Source organism: Leucoraja erinacea, chromosome 23 (genome assembly GCF_028641065.1).
Source record: "Leucoraja erinacea ecotype New England chromosome 23, Leri_hhj_1, whole genome shotgun sequence".
Lineage (NCBI taxonomy): Eukaryota > Metazoa > Chordata > Chondrichthyes > Rajiformes > Rajidae > Leucoraja > Leucoraja erinaceus.
This window is the reverse complement of record NC_073399.1, coordinates 26,238,601-26,261,623: the sequence shown is the minus strand read 5'-3', so window position 1 is coordinate 26,261,623 and position 23,023 is coordinate 26,238,601. Positions and strand designations below refer to the sequence as shown.

The following is a 23,023-nucleotide window of genomic DNA, read 5'->3' as shown; positions in this document are numbered from 1 at the left end:
TTGGTGTAGACTCAATGGGTCGAATGGCCTAATTCTACGCTTATAACTTGTGAACATGATAACTTTCTAAAAAATAGTCACGTTTATCATTTGCTTCATTTTATTCCTGAAAGTTATTGTGGAATGAGAGCGGCTAAACTCACTTTAACACTTTAATTAGTAGAATCTTATTAATCAGCCATATTTTCAAATGACTAAAGGGTGCAGAGAAATTGGCCCTTGGACCTGGCTGCCACTTGTAATCTATATCAACCGAATGAAAAATGTCACCAAGCTGAACAAAGCTTTAATTGAGAATAGCTGTGATTCTACAAGGACATGATATGTTGGCTGTTACCAAAACAATGTACGTCATTTAGAACAGAGCAGAGTTCAAATACAAGTCCACAGAGCAGGAGCTTCAAATACACTGCTATCTTCACATAGAAGTCTCCAAGTTACTGCCATACATACATGTGCACATGTTTAAAGCAAGCAGCTTAATTATTCACAAATTTCATTAATGTTCACATTTGTTTTTTGGTTAGAGATGGGCAATTATTGCTCGGCTCACCAGCAATCCCCACATCCTATAAATGAAGACTGAGGGGGAACAAATATGTTGAAGAAAAGAGAGGGACAGGGAAGCTACAAGACATCAAGTATGCAGGTAAGAACTGCAGATGCTGGTTTAAATCGAATGACCGTACCCTCCACTCCCCTGACATCAGTCTGAAACACGGTCGTTACCCCGAAACATCACACATTCCTTCTGTCCAGAGATGCTGCCTGTCCCTCTGAGTTACTCCAGCATTTTGTGTCTACCCACATGAGACCAAGATTGGTTTAACTGGACATCATGTGCAGCACAGACATTGTGGGCCATAGGGCCTGTTCCTGTGCTATACTGTTCTGTGTTCTTGATCAATGTACCTCTCCTTGGTCAATAATAATGACCAGTTCAGTGTTGTTGGGTGGAGAAATTGTAGGATTCTAAGTAAGTGAGGCTGATGAAGCCCTGAGGTGCTGTTTTGAGACAACAGATTGGGATGTGTTCTGTGAGGAGTATGGGGAAGACATTGACGGCCTAACAGAATGCATTACCCATTACATCAATTTCTGTTATGATGACATCATGCCATCCAGGATAATTCGTTGCTACCCTAATAACAAACCATGGATTACCAGCAGCCTGAAGGCCTTACTAAATGAGAAGAAAAAGGCTTTCAGGGAGGGCGACAGGAATAAAATCAAAGAACTTCAAAAGGAACTGAAGGTGAGGATTAAGGAGGGGAAATAAGCATATAGGCTCAAACTAGAACGACAGCTGCAGCAAGATGGAGTGAAGCAGGTATGGGCTGGAATGCGAATGATCACGGGCATGAAGCAGAAGGGCGGTACACTGCCTGATGGCGAACAGAGTCTGGCTGATGATCTGAACAGATTTTTCAACAGATTTGACTGCCCCACACCATCCCAGCCTCCCCCACCTGGTCTGCTGACCATTGCTGCTTCCTCTCCACCTCCCCTCCCTCTCTCCAACACTCCTGAGATGTCACCTGCACGGAGTCCCCTCTTCCCACCTCCTACTCCACCAGCAGCCCCACCTATGACTCTTCATACTGCTCAGGTCAAGATGATGCTGGACAGACTGAAGCCAGGGAAAGCAGTGGGGCCCGATGACACCAGCCCAAGGCTACTGAAGACTTGCTCTTCAGAGCTGTGTGGTATCCTAACACACCTGTTCAACCTGAGCTTGCGTCTACAGAAGGTCCCAAGGCTGTGGAAAACATCTTGCCTGGTACCTGTCCCAAAGAAGACCCATCCCACTCACCACAATGACTACAGACCAGTAGCGCTCACCTCACATATTATGAAGACATTTGAGAGACTTGTCCTCTCCTACATCAGGACTAGTGTGTCAACTCAAATGGATCCTTTACAGTTTGCATATCAGCCCAACATCAGTGTCGATGATGCCCTCATTTACATGCTGCAGAGGGCGTACACACATCTGGACATCCCTGATGCATCTGTAAGGATTACATTCTTTGACTTCTCAAGCGCCTTTAACAAAATTCAGCCCCGACTGCTAGGGGAGAAGATGGAGAAGATGAAGGTGGATCCATTAATGGTACTGTGGTGTTTGGATTACCTTTTCCTCAGACCACAGTACGTGCGCCTACAGAACAATGTCTCAAGCACCATCCTGAGCAGTACAGGGGCTCCCCAAGGAACTGTGCTGGCTCCATTCCTGTTCACCATCTACACAGCGGATTTCCAATACAACACCAACAGCTGCTTTTTGCAGACATTTTCAGATGACACAGCTGTTGTCGGCCTCATCGAAGGGGGCAATGAGGAGGAGTATAGAGATAGAATAAACAACTTTGTGGAGTGGAGTGCACACAATAACCTCCATCTCAACACCACAAAAAAGAAGGAGATAGTTGTGGATTTCAGGAGGGGGAGGAGGAGGACTCAACCAACACCAATCACCATCAGGGGCACTGAGGTGGAGGTGGTCGCCAACCACAGGTACCTTGGTGTGCAGCTTGACAGTGAGCTGGGCTGGAAGAGTCATATGGAGGCGGTGTACAGGAAGAGACAAAGTGAACTGTATTTCTTAAGGAGGCTAAGGTCATTCAACATCTGCCAACCCCTACTGTGCAGTGTCTACCATTCAGTGGTGGCCAGTGCTCTGTTTTTTGCTGTGGCCTGTTGGGGAGAAGGCGCCCGCATAGCGGACAAAAACAGACTGGACAAGCTGATCAGGAAGGCCGGCTCAGTGGTCGGGGCTGAGCAACTAACGGTCCAGCAGGTGGCAGAGGCCAGAACTCTGAACAAACTGGGTTCAATAATGACCAACCCCACTCACCCACTCCACGCCCTGAAGGTGATCAAGAGCAGCATCTTCAGTCAGAGACTGATTGCACCAATGTGCAAAACTGAGAGATATAGGAAGTCTTGTATACCAGCTGCTATAAGGTTTTACAATGCACAAAAATAATTTTGCATTTTTTTAGTATTCATTCATTGTATTTTAACATTAAGTATGGAAGCTATCTGAGGAAATGTGTGGTGTTATGTCTGTCTATAATATAACCATATAACAATTACAGCACGGAAACAGGCCATCTCGACCCTTCTAGTCTGTGCCGAACACATAATCTCCCCCAGTCCCATATACCTGCGCTCAGACCATTACCCTCCATTCCCTTCCCATCCATATAACTATCCAATTTATTTTTAAATGATAAAAACAAACCTGCCTCCACCACCTTCACTGGAAGCTCATTCCACACAGCTACCACTCTCTGAGTAAAGAAGATCCCCCTCATGTTACCCCTAAACTTCAGTCCCTTAATTCTCAAGTCATGTCCCCTTGTTTGAATCTTCCCTACTCTCAGTGGGAAAAGCTTTTCCACGTCAACTCTGTCTATCCCTCTCATCATTTTAAAAACCTCTATCAAGTCCCCCCTTAACCTTCTGCGCTCCAAAGAATAAAGCCCTAACTTGTTCAACCTTTCTGTGTGTCTTGAAGCTGTTGTGGCACTGTAATTTCCTGTAAAGTATTATTAAAGGATCTAATAAATAAATAATAAATAAATAATGTGACAATGAAGGAGGTGCAATTTATTTACAGATTGAAACCATGAGCAACTTGTACGGGCTCTGCTGATGTTGCCCTCTTTGATAGCATGGGTTTTGGGTTGGAGAAGTGCTGTAATTGTAGGTAGCACTGACTTATGCCAGGACACATTGGTGGCAGAGGAAATAAATATTCAAGGTGATGCATGGGTCGCCACGCATGCAAGTTCATTATAAAACTCACTTTTTTTTGTGTTGTTGAAACTGTGCTCATGCAGGCAAATAAACATCATTTAACTGTACTCTCAACGTGTCTTACAAGTGGCCAAATTGCAAGCACTACCACAAATGCCTGGTCTTTTACCTGCCCTGCTTGTACTTTGTAGCTTGTTTTACAATTGATGGTGGGAGACTTGGTGATAAGGAAGCCATTGGACATCAGGGTGGATGTGGTTAAACTCACTTTTGTCACAAAATGTTATTTACCACTTACCAGCATGTGCATGAATATTGTTCAGCTTTTACTGCAAGTTGACTGCTTCATTCTCTAAGCAGTAGATAAAAATGAAACTGCCTGCCATTGCCTTAAGAGCAGTCAGATGTTCTTTGTGCTAAGAATGTGTTAATCTTCCCAACAACCAACTGAACTTCATCTCAACTTTGAACTAGAAACTGCTTTGGTTGCACGGGGCTTTGGGCTTTGTTTTGCTTTTTGCATTTTATTGTGTTTTGTTTATTGAACTTTTTTTAATGTCTGTTTATAATATTGCCTATTGAGTACTATGTTTACAAAAATGTACGCAAGTAAGAATTTCATTGTTCTATTTTGGTACACATGACAATAAAAACTCTTGTCCCTTAAACAGGTTTAGTTCAGAATGGCCCAGAGTTCACATGATTTGGAAATTGAACAATTCAGCTGGTACGATGGACTATACATAATTTGTAAAATGACACGGCAAATTTCAAATGTTGAAATTTATTGATGTTAAACTCCAAATATATGCCTTGCACTGCCATAAATACAGTAATACCTAAAACTGTGCACTGCTATAAAGCAGAGTATTCAGGTCTCGGTAGCAACTCTGAGAATTAATTTCATTTGTACGTGTTCATGATCCAGTAATTAGAAAAGTCCAGACCATCCATATTGCAGTTGTCATCCGAGTTCAAAGGATTTGTTTTGACGATACTGGCCTGACTCTTATCCCTCCATAAGCATTTTAATTTTTAATTAAATCAGTATGTCCTAAATCCAGATAATCCCCTCCTGCCCCTGGACTGGAGAGTGAGACAGATGTCCGTGAGCGGTATTTTCTAATATAAAGTGCTCTGAAATAAAAATAAAATTGTTGGGGGTATTCAACTGATTAGCCACCATCTCTGGAGACAATAATATTGCGTGGACATGAATTTTGTCAGAACCAACGCAGAAGGCGTCACCATAATTTTTTCTGTCCACACACGCTGCTTTTTGCCAACCATTTCAGCTTTGTTTCACACTATTTACACGTTTCAACCTGAAATATGGCTGTTCTGACATTGTCAAAGTCCTCAGTTGTGGCAACATTGAAATGAGGAGTAGGATTAGACCATCTTTCCTGGTTTTCCTCTGTCCAGTTCCATCAGGACTTTATACATTTCAAGGTGGTCCTTTCTCATTCTCCAGAACTCTGGGACAGATTATGCAATTCCAGTTCTTTCCTCTGTTGACCCTTTTCCCAAACTTTGAGCTCATCCAAGACTCTGCCGCCTTTTATTTAATGTTCACCAAGTCTTGCGCATCCTCTAACCCATGTTCACTGTCTTAAACTCACTTAAAAAACCTTGCATTTAGTCAACCACCTCCACCCCTCCTTGCTAATTAGTTTACATTACTAATCCAGCTAAAAAATTGCAAGTTGTATTCACAATGCCATAATTCCAGGAACAGGAAACAAATGTCAAGCAGATGCGGTAAGAATTGTCAATGACATATTGGAAAATAGTCACTTTCTTAGGTTACACACGTAAAAAAAACTTTCTTAAAAGCTGTCCGTGCCCCACTATAGACCTTTTGTTGAAGAAGAATTTAGGGGAAAGTTGCTTGCAGTGACAGCACACTTTACATTTCCATAAAGGAACCATTTTAGAGGGTATGGACATTGTTGGCGAGGATACCAGAGAAGGGAGTGGTGAGCGAGAGAGTGAGAGAGCTTCCCGAACCACTACATCCATCTGGTAAAGGTGCCCCATGCTGCTCAGGCAGACGCCTGGATCTGGGTCAAGCTCTGATTAAAGAACAGTGACACATCCTCATGTCCTGAGGTAAGAGACTGGGAGGGGAAGTCGCAGGAATCCCCATGCACCTACTCTCATTCACAGAGTCACAGAGGCACGGGGTGCAGGTGTGGGGGTTGCTGACAGCGACTGTATTACGTTGGAGATGTGTTGGTTTTATTCTTGCCTCTGTTCCCAAGTAGGCAATAACAAAAATGTCCATTGTATAAGGAACTGGCAATGGCTCCACTCAGAATTACCAGTCTTAAAGGAACAACTGGGGAGAACGGAGTGAGCACCTGGCAACTGTGCTACAAATAGTTGTCATATTGTATGATTTTATGCTGGCAAACAGAATGCTGCAAGTTTAACCAACATGGCCCCATAACTTGGTGAACATCTGCCCAGGCATCAAGGTCACACTGATTAAAATCTTTTTTTAACCAATGTGTCTTTGAATGAATTTTCTTATTTACTGAAATACCATGGACTCGATGGGCCGAAGAGCCAGTTTGCATGCTGCATCCCTTACCATCATTGCATGGCTCAAGGGGTGATAGGTAAAACGCAAAATGCACCAGTTTGTCAAAATCAATCAAAATCCAATCAACGGGATTGGCCCACAGCAAAGAAACAAAAGAATTTTGCAATATAACATTAAACACTTGCAACTAATCAAATAAAGAAAGTGTCCTCAGCTGCCTCCACTCCAATATTTCTTGTCTCAATGTTTTAACAGCTAAAGGGATGAACAATTCAAGTTATACTGCAAGTAATACTGCAAGTAATGCAGGGTTTATGAAATAAATTAAATCTGGTATACAAGCAATTTATTATATTCCTGAAGGTCACATCATAGTCACAGCTGCACAATTAAAACTGATTGCTGGCCATGGCATTTTAGTATTGATGCATAAAATGCTACTTGTAGTAAAAGAGAAAAGATGGAGCCTTCATTATAAGGGTAAAGGCCAAGTGCTTTATAGCAACACTATTCACCAGTCTGAATAAAATCACTATATCGCAATATCGCATTTGCCTTGAATTTGAATAACAATTTTGTATTGTTGCACAGATGCATGCTACATCGTACCAAAAAAGGGCATCAATTATACCGGTGCCCAAGAAGAGCAAGGTGACGTGCCTCAATGACTATTGACCAGTGGCACTAACGTCGGTGGTGATGAAGTGCTTTGAGAGGTTGATCATGGCGCAAATCAACATACCTCGACAAAAACCTGGACCCACTGCAGTTCGCTTACCGCCACAACAGATCAACAGTGGATGCGATCTTGCTGGCTCTCCACTCCGCTCTGGACCCCTTAGACAACAAAAACTCATATGTCAGGCTGTTATTCATCGATTACAGCTCGGCATGTAATACAATCATCCCCTCCAAGCAGGTTACCAAACTCTCAGAACTGGGTCTCTGCGCATCGCTCTGCAATTAGATCCTCGACTTCTTCATTCACAGACTACAGTCTGTCCATATTGGTGGAAATGTGTCAGCCTCGATAACAATCAGCACGGGAGCACCTCAAGGCTGCGTGCTCAGCCCCCTGCTGTACTCACTCTATACTCATGACTACGTAGCTGGTCATAGTGCGAACTACATCATCAAGTTCACTGACGACACAACTGTTGTGGGACGTATCGCTGATGAAGATGAGTCAGAGTACAGAAGTGAGATTGATCGTTTGACAAAATGGTGCCAGCACAATAACCTTGCTCTCAACACCAGCAAAACCAAGGAACTGATTGTGGACTTTGGAAGGGGTAGGATGGGGACCCATAGTCCCGTTTATATCAATGGGTCGATGGTGGAGAGGGTCAAGAGCTTCAAATTCCTGGCCGTGCATATCTCTGAAGATCTCTCCTGGTCCGAGAACACTGATGCAATTATAAAGAAAGCACATCAGGGCCTCAATTTCCTGAGAAGATTATGGAGAGTCGGTATGTCAAGATGGACTCTCTTGAACTTCTACAGGTGCACAGTAGAGAGTATGCTGACCGGTTGCATCGTGGCTTGGTTCGGCAACTTGAGTGCCCATGAGCGGAAAAGACTGCAAAAAGTTGTAAACACTGCCCAGACCATCATCGACTCTGACCTCCCTACCATCGAGGGGATCTATCGCAGTCGCTGCGAGCATCATCAAGGATCCACACCATCCTAGTCACTCACTCATCAGTCTGATCAGTCTGAAGAAGGGTTTCGGGCCGAAACATTGCCTATTTCCTTCGCTCCATAGATGCTGCTGCACCCACTGTGTTTCTCCAGCACTTTTGTCTACCTTCGATTTTCCAGCATCTGCAGTTTCTTCTTAAACCACTGACTCATCTCCCTGCTGCCTTCAGGTAGAATGTACAGGAGCCTGAAATCTGCAACATCCAAGTTCAGGAATAGCTACTTCCCCACAACCATCAGGCTATTAAACTCAACTCAAACAAAATTCTGAACATTAATAGCCCATTGCACTTTCTCTGCTTATTTATGTGATATATATATACACTGATCTGTTCTGTATTTATTTATGCCTACTATATACTGTTGTGCTGAAGCAAAGCAAGAATTTCATTGTCCTATCTGGGACACATGACAATAAACTCTCTTGAATCTTGAATCTTGAACTTGATCATCTAAGGGAAAGCAATGGCCTACCTTCTGACTGCTAAAACTCCAGACAGCATTGCAAAGATAGTTCAATTGCTGAAGAGGCAATTTAAATTTGCTGCTCCGGAAATGGAAAACGGAAAGGTGCCACAATATTTGTGAAGTCAGCAATTAGGGGAAAGTGCAGCACACTGCACCTCAGAACAGCTGCTAACTTGAAGTTGCAAAAACCGGAGTAATTTGCCCATCATATTTCATGGTGGCATGCAATTCTAATAAGCCAAAAAAAGCTATTCACCCCAACAGTGATGGTCACTTCACAAACGCAGCGCCAAAAATTACTCCTCTGCCCAGGGATCCTCCTTACTAAGCTTTATTCAAAGCTGTCGGATCTTAAGCTGTGCATTGTAAACGTTAAAGTCTATCATGAATACTTGATATAATTTAACTTTCATTTGAGATAAAGAAATATTTTTCATTAAAAATGTACACAAGTATTTTGGAATTCTCATTATGGAACAAAATATTGCAAACTAAATAATGCTTATTTCATTCGAACATACTTCCTTCCAACTAGAGGAAAAAAAATCCATTAAAAAACCCAGATTCTGATTAATTGTTGGTCATACACGAGGATGCAAAGAAATTTCATGTGAAGTTCAGAGTGCACAGTACGTATACAGCACTGATAACAAAACACCAGTAAAAGGCTGGACCTGGAACAGCTAATGGAGAAGTGTCTTCCCTACTACCTGTTGTGAAAATTGACTTTGGCAGTTCACATCCCACCCCATGCAAACATGAAGCTTACATAAGATGTATTGTACATCGCTACTAATAGTCTGCAAAATACCTTGCGACATTGTTCATCATCAATCACGACAACCTCAAGAGTACGCTACCAAAATATATGAACACATTCCCACCAGATGCCCAAACTTCCTCAATCACTGCTACACAACTAAAGATGCTCATTTTGACCAAAAGGTCAGAGAAATGACCATGACAGTCTTGGGTGCGCCTGTACCCAGGGTCACTATAGTAGACATTAGATTGACCTTCCCGAGAAAGCACTCAGCCCCGATGGAGACCCTGGCTGTGTCCTCAGAACCGGCCTGGACCAGATGATAGGAGTATTCTGGGACATATTTAATGTCTCCCCACTCCCAGCTGGTCATGGCATAATTAACTCCTGCTTTCCGGACAGCCTTCATCCACAGCAATTCACCTCCCTTCACCACAGGTCCACTGATGCCACCATTTCTCTGGCCTTACACTCATTCCTGGAACAACAAGGACTCCTACATCACACTACTATTTATTCAAGCTGTGCTATAATCAATATCATCATTTCAACCAAGCTTAGCATATCTGCAACTGGATCCTTGACTTCCTGACCCAACGACCACAATTAGTGAGGCGAGGTGACAAACCATCCTCCCTGATAATTCTCAACTCCATTGTGCCACAAGGTTGCATTCTTAGCCCCTTATTATACTCTCAATACATGTGCATCCATGCGTCCTAAATTCTGCTCCAACCTCACTTCCACATTTGCAGATGACACCACTGTGATGAGCGGATCTCAAACAATAATGTGACGGAGTACTGGAAAGAAAGAGAGTGCTTAGTAACATGATGTCAAGGCTTCAGCCGCTCCCTCAATGTCAGCAAGATGAACAAGCTGGTGATGGACTTCAGGAAACAGGGTGGAGGACACACCCCGGTCTGCACCACTGAAGTGAAGAGGATCATTGTGCTTCTATACTCTCAGATGGCTAAGGAAATATGACTCCAAAGACTTACAAATGTCTACAGATGACCAGTGAAAGCATTCTATTAGGATTGATATGGCAACTGCTCTACCAAAAAACAGTCACAAATTACAGTACTGGAAAAAAAATGTATCTTCACGGATCTAGAGTATTCCCACAACACACAGTACAACAATGCAGCTTCGACTATAACAACAAATACCTACTCAACAGAGACATTGAGTTTAAATATTCTTTCTCAATATCTGACTTTGTTGTTTAATTTCAATCATTGAGTTACTATCATTATGCACATCAAGCTGCAGTGGATGCATGAATCAGTGTTTTCAGCCTTAATTATTAAATAATCTGATTGGATTTCAACACCAAGCCTCCAGTGAAATTTCCTTTCAGATCCACTAACAGAATTGGGTCAGAAACTAAGATAAAGTTTAAGCAATTATGCTGTTAATAAAGCACTCCATTGAACACTTCACTGGTGGTTTGAGAGTTCACTGCTTTAGTAACTGTCTTGGAAATGGGGTTTAATGCTGGCAGGTGGCATGGAGATACCAGCCCTCCAGTTACACTATCCGAGCAACTTCATGCAGATTTTACCCAGGTCACCAGAGATGACCATAGAAGAATTGTTTGCGGGTCAACCTTACCTGGGCAATCTCACTCAATGAGAATGCAATGATAGTGGGAAGATTTTCAAGGGATAAGTGAAAGTGTGATATTGTCATATACATTTACACTGTATGTAGCAATGCTACACTAAACCTGGGATACGTTGACAGAGTGTTTATACAAACCTTCAACTTTCCAAGATTATTATTTTATTTTATTTTAATTAGAGCCTTATCTTTATTTTCTCATGGAATCAGTCGTGAAAATGGTCCTTCTGCCCATATGGTCCATACTGACATTGATACCTTTATATGCAACTTCCATTTCCCAGCATTCTACTCCTTTTCTATCCAAGTACTTACCAAATACCTCTTATATGTTGTAATTGTATCTGCCTCATCCACCTTCTCTGGCATCTTGTTCCATATAATTACCACTTGCCTCTCAATTCTCCCCTCTCAACTCAAACCTCTTAGTTCTAGGCTCTCTGCTCAGGAAAGAGACTACCCATCCCTATATATGCTGATCATTTTAAATGCGACTAACCTAGTATGCTAACTAGGTTGGCATGGACCAGGTGGGCTGATGGGCCTGTTTCTGTGCTGTACAGTTCTGTGACTCTAGGAATCTTGTCTCTTCCTCGCCCATGCTTCCGTTAATGATACACAATCCGTCTTTTGCCAGAACTCCACTCTTCAGCCACCTCTCCTCAAAATGTCCTAACTACACCGTTCCTTCCTCTTTGGCATCTATTTCTCCTCTGCTTTGTTACAGTGGCCCTCACCTCACTCACTTCCAGAACGGCAAACATCCCAGAGTCCAAGTCCTACCGGTGAAGACACTAAACCTGGAAAATTCCCGCTTACTCAGAAATTCTCCACAAATCCATTAAATCTAATTTTGCTGTTATACTACAATTGTTGGAAACTATCAAATATAAAAGCTGTTTCATGCCATTTAGCAGTATAGGTCGTGAAAACAGGTGATGCAAATTTAAAACATTCTGTCTTTTCTTCCACTGTTCTTAAGTATAAAGGGTGCATTTCTCTAAAGTGTCTCATAAATAATAAATCTCAGTTTAAAAATTGCATTGCTAGATTTATATTTATTTGCAGCTGCTCGATAAATGTTGGCAAGTGTTTTAATATATTTACTTTGGAAATATATAAATTTAATTTGGAAATGTGGTATTTCCCACATCCATCCTCTGAACATCAATTAATATGGAAACAGCAACTGAATTCCTTTTATCATCAAGTTTATTTCAAATATGAGATATTTCTTTGTTGAATAATGTGAAACACGGTTGCCACATCCACTTTGTTTTCCAAAACACTCCTGTGAAAATCTCTCCCAGTTACCAAAGAGCCCTCAAACCTTTGAATGTTTATTTTACATTTCCATGATTTTCTCCAGGAAAATCACTAAGGTGAAAACAAGCACACTAATAGTTCCAAAGCAGAGCTAGGGGTCTCTCTGGAGATCTAGCAGAATAAACAAGATCACACAAAATGAATGCACTGCAGGTACAATGGGGAGGTAGACCGTGGAGTTTACTGCAGACTTACACAGAAAATGGAAGATCGCATAAAACAGAAGAGACAGCAAATGCTAATTTTACATTCTACATTGGTTTTGTTGATGTTGTGCCAGCCACATGCTTTTGAAGTCAAATTTACTATTAATTATTGAATTGATTAAAAACAGTTCTGATGCTATGAAGTCAACAGTCTACTGTCCCAAACTGCATATTGAATCACCTGTTACCAACTGGGATTTTAAATAACTTTAAGAAGTTGATTACCTTCAAGAACATTTTTAAGCCCATGCTCTATTTTACATTTAAAGTTGAGGGAATGAAATTGTCACTCGGAGGATATTAGTTTGAATCTCATTATAACAAATAGTGAAACTGCAATTCCACCGGTTTTCCGATGCCCAATAACGAACAGAAGATGCTACTTTTACTCAACATGTCTCCAGTTTCAATCACGTGAATGATTTTTCATGTCCTCAAGGCAACAGGCAACATATTGCATCTCACCACTTACACCTTGACTGCAAGAACACATTTACAGAAAATCGCTGTTCACTCCACAAATGGGAAATTGACAAACCAGCATTTGTATCCATTTGTAGGGTATTGATATAATTCTAAAGACTTAGGCCTAAAACTACAAGCAATAGAAGCCACTAACTTTGCAAATTCACTTTTCTGTTGGCATCAGACATTAATGTCAAGTTCAATGAACAATTCGGAAAGAGTTCCCATGGAACCTGTTACCCTAATGTTTTTTTTAAATTCTTTTCAGAGTGCTCATCAGTGCTTTGAGAGAGGACTATAATGTTATATTTAAGAGTTTGATGGCAAAGGTTGGGACGGAGCTTACATAGTTGTAACTGTTGAAAATGACATATTGGTTCAAACTGGCTTATTTCAGTATTATTTACCTCGGTGCGAAAAGCATTGACCAATGTTCCTCTCCACATACTCATGTCTGCAGAGAATGATACGACTGGGAAGCAGCCCACCAGTGCGGCTTCCTGGGATGAACCCAAGGTAGCAAATATCTAGCATAATGTCACGCGACAGAAGGACCCCACTGTGTAACCATCCCCCCCCCCACCAACTCCCACATACCCAAAACAAGCAGGTGGGTTGCTTATTGGAAAATCTGTCAATTATACTTGCACAAAAGTTAATAAAATCGACTGGGCAGAGAACTCTCTGCAATCTGTTTCAGCACAAGATTATATTACTTTCTCCATCAAATACAGATCTAGTAGTAGAACCTCGGGAGAGTTGGTGGGAGTGAGAGATGAATAGGTGGCAGGGAAGTTAATGAGGGACTGAGAACGTTCTGTGACATAGCATAAACTGGATGTTGAAAACAACCTCCGTCTGGTGCAATACAGAAAGCATTTCACACTGTTCAGCAATGCCTGATCATCAACTACAGGCGCAATGCATCCTTGGTGATTAACGTTATCAAACCCCAACATCTTGAGTTCCTCCAACTTGTTTTCTGACCAATAGGTTCCTGGATGTTCTCAGAAAAGTGTTCCATCTGGAAATTAGTTTACTAATAGTGCAGTCCAAACGTTACTTTTCAAGTGTGCTGGAGAACAAGGAACGTTAATCTTCAACGTCACTAGTAGTCAAGAGTGTTTAATTGTCATATGCACCAGAAATGGAACAACTAAATTCTTACTTGCTGCAGCTGTACAGCTCATTAATGTATTGACACAACATACAAATAAACAATGATAGAAAATATTGTTTATCTGGTTTGCGAGGTAACCAGATCATAATAGTTCAAGCGAAAGTAATTTGTGTCACCTAATAAAAAAGACCATCATAATTTGTTGCTGATATAGGGTTGTGGTTAGGGTGGTTCAAGGGCCTGACGTTTGGTCGCTTTGAATCAGTAATGGTTCTCATGCTCCTGTTTCACCTTCCCAATTGTAACAGCGAGACAAGAATGTGGGTCTTATGTGAACCTGGCTGCCTTCTTGAGGTTACACTTCTTATAGGTCCTTCTGATGGTTTGGGGGGGGTTGGGGGTCAATGCCTATGTGCAGGAAGGAATTACAGTTGCCGGTTTATATCAAAGATAAACACAAAGTGCTGGAGTAACTCAGCAGGTCAAGCATCGTCTCTGGAGAAAAAGGGTGGGTGACTTTTCGGGTCGGGACACTTCGTCAGGTCTGATATGCTCAGCATCATCCACTACTTCCTGTGATCTCCTTCATTGTTGGGTATTGGAATTTGCAGACCAAGCAGTGATGCAACTAATCAGTATGCTCTCTACCTTATACCTATAGAGGTTTGATTGAGTGAGTAGGAAGGAACTGCAGATGCTGGTTTAAATCAAAGATAGACACAACATGCCAGAGTCGCTCGGCAGGACAGACAGCATCTCTGAAGAGAAGGAATGGGTAACATTTCGGGTCGAAACCATTCTTCCGATCTTTCTACACATAGATTGAACATTGAACAATATGCTGATTCTCCTCGGAATGCGGACGTAGAGGCATTTGAGATTGCATCAATGCGCTGAGCCCAGTATAGATCCTCAGAGATGTACTCGCCCAGGAACTTGAAAGCAGTTGACGATCTCCACCACCATCCTGCCCATGAAGACAGGTTCATGGACCCTCGGATTTCCCTTCAACAATCATCGCCTTGGTCTCTTCTGGAATGTTCAGGGGGATATTTCATTCTGGAAAATTCAAGGAGTTTCCAGCAAGATTAGCAATCGTGCAAAGAGACGTTTTCAAAACACTGCAGAAACCTGGAAGAAGGATACCCTTCCAGTTTTGCTCCAGAGGAAAGGGCACTAGACAGAAATAGAACCAAACAAAGTAACTGAAAAACTAAGGGAAGTTGCCTCCCACAGAACAATTCTGTGCAGAGAAAAACATTTTCCCAGAAATTCCTGCATACTAACTTCATTCATTTAAAGGCTCTCAGGGTAAAGCTGCACTGCAACTGATTAATTCTGCATTATTTTTTCTGACTGTTACTATATGCCAAACTTTGTTTTAAATCCAAACATCTTCAAAGGTGGATGCAAGAGATACTGCCAGGTTCGAGAAGCAGGTGGTTTGCTCTGATTTTTTGACTTGTAAAGCAATGATCCACCAGCAGAGCTGCACCAGGCTCACCGGGCATTCATTCTGACAAATTTTCTTCCCTAAATTGTGGCTGTCATCACATCAGAGCCGTATATGTCCCCAGGCTCATTGTAATTGGAAGGTCAGAGATGAAAAATTGAGATAGACATCAATGCTAAAATGTGGAAAAATAAGGCAAGATAAAAAATATATGACGAAGACATGCTCTCAACAAAAAGGACATGTTGTGGTCTGTGAAAGTTAACAGATATTAATGGATAATTAACAGATGATTGTTTAGCAGAACAAATGCAAGGAAAACCTCTCCAATCCTCAAAATGCACTTTCGACCGAGCCTGTATTTCTCGTATGTGATATATTCGGAACGCCATTTCCTTCACATCTGCATTCTCCTGGGAAAGAAGTGACTCAGACATGAAATCTGTGCTTCTATTTCCACAGATGCTGCCTGACCTGTTGTGCGTTTCCTGAATTTCATTGCAGCTTTCCAGTATCTGTGTTATTTAATATATCTTTCATTATCATACGTGTGAAAATCATTTCACCACTGCAGATGATCAATACACTGTGGACATGATAGCTCGATATCTCAGCAAAGCGTCCCGATTGTGGACTTTGGAAGAGGAAGGATGAGGACCCACAATCCTGTTTATATCATGGTGACATATCTTTCCTGGACCCAGCACAGTGAAGCAATTATAAATAAAGCGCATCAACACCTCTACATCCTGAGAAGATTCGGTATGTCAAAGAGGATTCTCTTGAACTTCTACAGGTGTATAGTAGAGAGCATATTGACTGGTTGCATCATGGCCTGGTTCGGCAACTTGAACGTCCAGGAGTGGAAAAGACTGCAAAATGTTGTGAACAATGCCCAGTTCATTACTGGCTCTGACTCGCTGCTGCGACTCAACTCCTGGGGCTCGGAGGCTCCAGCAACGCAGCCGCAGGTCCGGTGAACTGGGACATCGGGAGCTCGCGGGTCCGGGGGGAGAGAGACCGCTTCCCGGAGCTCCCGCAACGCGACTTCTCCAGCCCATGTCGCGGGGTTGGAACGACCCGGACCGGGACCGTACATCACCCTGCGCGGGCGGCTTCATGGCCGTGGGACTCACCATCGCCCGTGGGGTTCCAACCTTGTACTTTCAGACCAGGAGCGGGGCCGTAAATCGCCCCACGCGGCCTAAAATGGCCGTGGGACTTATCATCACCCGCCTGGGGCTTGGACATCAGGAGAGAAATTGAGAGCAGGGGCGAGAAAAGACTTTGCCTTCCATCACAGTGGGTTCACTGTGATGGATGTTTGTGTGAATTTAATTGTGTGTATGTCTGTAGGACATTGTCTTTGTTTGTATGGCTGTGTAAACACAATTTCGTTTGAGTCTCGCTGGGGCTCAAATTACAATAATCTTGTATTGTATTGTATTGTATTGGAAATGAATAGGTGACCTTTCGGGTCGAGACCCTTTTTTTCAGACTGAATATCCCGTTTTATAATCCCATTTCATTTTATAAAGATATTCCATTTTAGTTTGGAGAGAGCAGCACCGAGACCGCGCCGAAAAGCGATTCCCGCACACTGGCACTGTACTGCACACACTGGGGAGAATTATACCAAGCCAATTAGCCTACAAACATGTGCCTCTTTGAAGTGTGGGAGGAAACCGGAGCACCCAGATAAAACCCATGCGGTTCACGGGGAGAGGGTACAAACTTCCTGCAGACAGCAGTCAGGATCGAACCCGGATCTCTGGCGCTGTGAGACAGCATCTCTAACACTGCGTCACCGTTATTTCTAGCCCAGGTATCAGCTGTCCACGAAGCACAATCATCTCTGCGGGCAAACACCCATTGGTTATGTTCGTCATTGGGGAAACCCATTTCCACTGGCGAACTCTTCCAAGTGATTTAGTCAAAAATAAGATAAAATTAGTTAAAATCTTATTCGACTATTAGACATTCCCAGAAACAGTAGGATTATGTAAAGTATTTAAATGCAATGTTATGATTTAAACTTTGTCCGGCGCTAGGTTAGTTCCAAAGCCCTCGCCTTCATTTGTTTATTCGGTTGACGATGCATTTTGATGCAGCTACAGGCACATTTTATGTGAAGCAATTTGCTGTTCGTGCAGCCACGCAGTTAAAACTGAAGACTTGACATGACTTGACATTTTTTGTCGTGTTGTCGGGTACAGCTACCAGAAATGCGGGGGTATTATTACAGCTATCACCCCCCCTCCTCCTACCCTACCCCCCTACCTACCCTCCAACTTACCAAAGGCTGCAATTAGCGGCATCAAGTACCATGTAACCTCTGCAAAGGTTCATACTTGACACCTTGTGTCAGCAACCTGCTGTAGGTTTTATAGGGGGGGGGGGGGGGGGGGGGGCCGACGTGAAACCTGTACCCCACAGGACTAGAACTGCCACCACTGCTTTCAAAAACTTTCCGCAGCAAACACAATGTATGTATTTCAAAGTAGCCTGCTCACAAAGATCGAGTCAAACAAGGGACGTTGTTGCCGTGCAGCTGCAGAAAGCTGTTCCAAATGAGTTGTGGCCGAGATGGCGATACACCGGGAGTGAACACAAGAAGGGTCTCGACCCGAAACGTCAGCCATTCCTTCGATCCAGAAATGTCCCTGATTCACTCCAGCATTTTGTGTCTGTCTACACTGTGCAGATACCTCTGTGATCGCGGCGCCACTTTCCCGTTAGTCAACGGAGAAGTGGCGCCGCGAACACAGAGGTATTTGACAGTGTACATCGACACCAACTGGTCTACCTCACCCAAGGCTCAATGTCACCAGACGTTTGCGAAGCGGTTCTCTCTCTCGCGTCCTTCGCATTCACGCCCAACTTGGTTCCCACACACCTGTTAGTTATCGGCTCCCATCATGGGGCAATGGATTCAATGTCTATTGGAAGTATTGCTCCTTTATTAAGCATCTTGTAAAACACTTGCCGGTTGATTCTACATTGACTTTGTAAAAAGGTGCTGTTGCCACATTGTGGAATCTGTGAGGAGCGGCGGTTCCTCGCCCTGCCTCTATGCCAAAGCCAGTCGGCAAGGAAAAGTTTGCAATGCAAACCAGCAACAGCTGTGACGCTTCGGTGTCTGCGTCTCGCAGCTTTAAATTAACACGACAGATCCGCATTTCATCCACATTACATCGCTGCGCGGTCTTTCAGCGGCGAAAAGCTGTATCTGCCCAGTGGCCGGACTGAAGACAAGTCTCATATAATGTAAAGTGTTCTTAATGGGCACACATTCACCTGAACAGAAATCGCCTGCTCCGAAACACTAAAACAATTCACACCCACCACCATTTGAAAACAATGGAAATCGAGATTGGCATTAGCGGGAGATTGATGCCGGCTGGGTTTACGAACCGCACAGACCCAACCATTCGGACCCCCCGCCCCACGGATCGCTCACCACCCACCACGGACCTCTGCAGGAACATGGACACAACCCCCGGCCCCTTCTGCGCCGCACGTTCCGTGTTAAAATATCACATTTAATTTTCAAAAACGTTACATAATCAACATTGCAAACACTGATTACTGCCCTTTAACTCTGCGAGATCATTTAGTTGGTTGGAAATGACTGATCGGCGGCAGAAGCTGCCAGAAGTCAGCACGCTATCCTCTCGCCAGTAACGGTGAAGGACAAGTTAGAGCGGTGGGAGAGGCGAGGCGAGGGGGGAAGTGTCCGTTAAACACCGGCACATACAAGCCCCCAAAATCTGCACCGACTAATACACACACAGGGGAGCTCATTGATCTGTCGCTGTTTAAAAGATGCGCAGGATCCAAACGGAAAGCAGGCGGACCTGTCACTGACCCGGTCACTTCCACACTACCCCCACCCGCCTCCCCAATCTCCCCCCCCACTCCCACTGCCAACCCCCTCTCCCGTGTCCCACTCTCTCGCTGTATCTTTAATTTCGGGCTGTCAAGTTTCCGTCCTGACTTTCCACCGCCTGGCATCAGCGTGAACAGCAACCTCTAGATAAGTTGGGAGCGTGTTCCTCACGGCTGACTCTCTCCCCCGTTCACTCCCTGTCAATGTCCGTTCCACGCTCCCCCCCCCGAGCGCAGATACCGGTCGCTATCCCCGCGTTACCGCTCCCCCTATTCCACCGTCCGCCCCCATGGCCCCTCTCTGTGGAAGCGGCAGGAACCTCCCGCTGGGACCAGGCTCCTCATCCCCACATTCCGACACAGACTGTTGAACTACACGTTATGTTTCCCATGTGAGTTTAAGCCGGGCTGGCGCTCGGCTCTGCCGGCTCTCTGACCCGCCGCCCACCTTCCCTCCATCCCCTCTTCTCTCTCTCTCTCTCCCCTCCCTCCATCCCTTCATCCCCTCGCCTCCCTCGCTCCTACCTTGTGCCCGCGTCGCCGCGCCGCTCAGCATCACCAGCGTCCACAGTAGGCAGCTCTTCCCCGCCATGCTCCGTCCGCAGCTCACAATCCTGCCCGCCCGCCCGCCCGCGGCCACAAGCCGCACGTCCCCGCCGACAGCCGCGTCCCCTCGCACGGGCAGCGGGGAGGGAGGGAGGGAGGGTGCGGGCGGCGGCGGCGTCCGCTAAGGACAGGCGGAGGTAGACGGGTGGGTGCACAGGTCCTGCCGCCCCGCTCAAACAATCCACATCAAACTTGCCCAAACTTCCCCTCTCTCCGCCCGCTCCTCCTACCCCGGGCTGGGGGGGCGGACCCCGCTTCTCTCCGTCGCCGGCCGCTGACTTAGTGTGGAGGAGGCGGCGGGAGCGCGGGCGCGGCACCGGCACCGGCCGGCAGATGTTGTGCCCGGGGCTCGGGCAGGGAGAAAGTTTCCGCGGCTCCGGTCCCTGGATGGCTGCGGTGCACGAGGAGGGGGGGATGCGCGGGCACGAGAGGTTGATGATGAGTGAGAAGGGAAGGGGAAGGGGGGGGGGGGGGGGGGGGGGGGGCGTGCACGCGCCCAGCCACAGGTGGCGGGGAAGAGATCGGGCGCGAGTGCACGGGCGGGCGAGTGCGCTGCTGCTCGGGTTGGCGGAGACTGCAGATGTTGGAACCCGGGGCAACAGCTGGAGCGGCGCTGCGGGTCGGGCAGCAGCGTGTGTGGGGTGGGTGAGAGCGATGGGCAGGGGGTGGGATAGATGGGCTTGGTGGTGGTGGTGGGGAGGGGGGGGGATGGGTTGGGGGTGGGAGAGTGGTTGGGGGCTAGAAGGAGGGCAGGTGTGGGGTCGCTGCCCGCTGGTGCTGCCCGAGCTGCCGGGTCTCCCTCCAGCGGTTCTGTAGTTACCTGTGCTGTGCCGACTTGGAGCGAGTGCGGAACCGGCGGGGAGTGGGAGTGGGAGCGGAGTGCGGGGCCAGCGGGGAGCGGGTCGGGACCGGGCGAGGGGCGATCTAGCACCAACAGCAATACTTGGCGTTACTGCACCTACACAGACCGGGCGGGGGAGTCGGGACAGTCCGTGTGGCAGTGCCCGATAGCGCCAGAGGTGCGTTTCCAGAAACTGCCCAACAGAAAGATCGCATTATTAAAAACAATGTTGTCAATGGGGATGAAGCCGTTAGGGGCTACAGAGTTTCAGATTGGCAACAACAGTTATTTTTTCCTGCAGGATTTTCATAAATAAAGGCATTGTCAAAAGACGCGTGTCACATTGTTCAACAGGGTATCATCGCACGTGTCCATTGAAGTGGTTGTCAATTTCCATGGCCATTGCGTGTAAAGAACCAGATTTGTGAATATAGAACGGCCCCTTCAGCCCACATTGTTTGTGCCCGAGCACGATGCTCAGATGAACCTCCCCTGCTTGCAAGTGATCCATATCCCTCCATTCCCTGCACGTCCATGTGTCTATAAAATAGCTTGTTAAATGCCACTATCCTATCTGCCTCCACCACCACCCCAGACAATACATTCCAGGCCCCCGCCAACCTCTGTGTAAAAACATTGCCCCGCACATCTCCATTATATTCCCCGTTCACACCTTATAGCTATGCCCTCTAGTGTTGGATATTTCCATCCTTGGAAAAAGGTTCTGACCTTCCACCCTATCTATGCTTCTCATAATTGTATGTACTTCTATCAAGTCTCCACTCAACCTCTGACATACTGTTCTTAAGAGACACTGCTGTTTGATTAAAGTCATAGAGCTGTTCATCACAAACACAAGCCCTTCGGTCCATCCTCCCCAAGCCGACAAGTTGACATTATGGGCGAGTCCCATTTGCCTGCATTTGGCCCATAATCCTATGGAACCCTTCCTATCCATATTTATGTCAAAATGTTTTTAACATGCCATACTTGTGAAAAATTATGCAGCTTCCTCTGGCAGCTCATTCCAGATGCAGACTACCCACTGTGAGAAAGTTGCCAGTGAAGTCCCACTGAAATCTCTCCTCTCTCACTTTAAGTCTTTGCCCTCTAGTTTTAGACTCCTCTACCCTGATTATATAAACACTTTTATCCCCCAGAGACATATTGTTCTTGCTGAAGACAGCATTTCTAGGCTTGTCACTTTCCAAAGGAGCTTTTAAACGATTCTCCAGTTCCCATTGGAAATCAGATTATTGTCAAATCGATAGTTGTGATACAAATAGTGTTCGCTAAATCATCACTCATGGTTTACCCAATTCACATTTTTTAAATGCGAGTTTTCACAGAATTACCTGTATTTCACAAGTAGGAATGCCTGACATCTTCTACTTTACAGAATAAATACTTTAACATTTTATATAAATTTGAACAGCATGAGTAAATTCAATGAAGTGCCTATATCCTGGTCAGAAATTATCCTTTGGCCACATTGCTCTAATGACATGCTGTTGTAGATTTTTGCAAGGCACATTTAACTAACTTGATAGAGAAAGAAATGCATTTTGAAAGTTAAAAAAAAGATAACCAATAGGATTAACGTGTCTGACAACAGCCAAAATCCTTCATGGATTCATAGGAATTTACAGCATAAAAGAGAGGCTGTTCTGCCCATCTTATTCATGCTGGCTATTTTAAATCACTCCCACCCTCCAAATTGCCATTTGAAGTCCTGTGGTTTAAACTGTACATTTCAGAACTTTGTAAACATAATGAGGTCAATGCATCCAATTCACATCCCATCAATGGAGTAAACACAACCTCTATTAATAAAATCTATATCCCCTAATGATTTCACTGTCAAGAGATTTAGTTCTTTCCTGTTCCCAGTTCTTTCATAATTTTGTACATTACTTTTAAATCTTCCTTGAACCTCTTTTGTTCTAAAGCGAATGTCATAAGCTTTCTCAGTGCCTCTATATAGCTACAGTCTCCAGATAGCATTGTAGTGAATCTTCTCTGCACATTCTCTGGTGCAACAGAATCTTCCTGAGGTGTTGTGATCAGACTTGTACACTATTCCAGCTGTGGGCTTACCAATGTTTCCTACAATTCTAGTATCTCCTTACTGCTCTTAGATTTTCTGGCTTTCCCATAAAAAAGATCCCATATACTTTCTTAACCATCTTATTATATCTGGCACAGTAACTTCAGGAGACACGAGAGACCGCAGATGCTGTAATCTTG

The 23,023-nt window shown here is 44.7% G+C and overlaps 1 protein-coding gene across 1 annotated transcript in view; it reads right to left on the bottom strand.

Moving 5' to 3' along the window:
- The window catches only part of sdk2b (sidekick cell adhesion molecule 2b), a 656,366-nt gene extending 636,304 nt beyond the window's left edge, over positions 1-20,062 (bottom strand). The window contains exon 1 of the mRNA XM_055654146.1: positions 19,855-20,062. Within this exon, the coding sequence (XP_055510121.1) occupies positions 19,855-19,921 (67 nt within the window). The 5' untranslated portion in view covers positions 19,922-20,062. The remainder of the gene's footprint in view (positions 1-19,854) is intronic.
- Between the last annotated feature and the right edge of the window lie 2,961 nt (positions 20,063-23,023).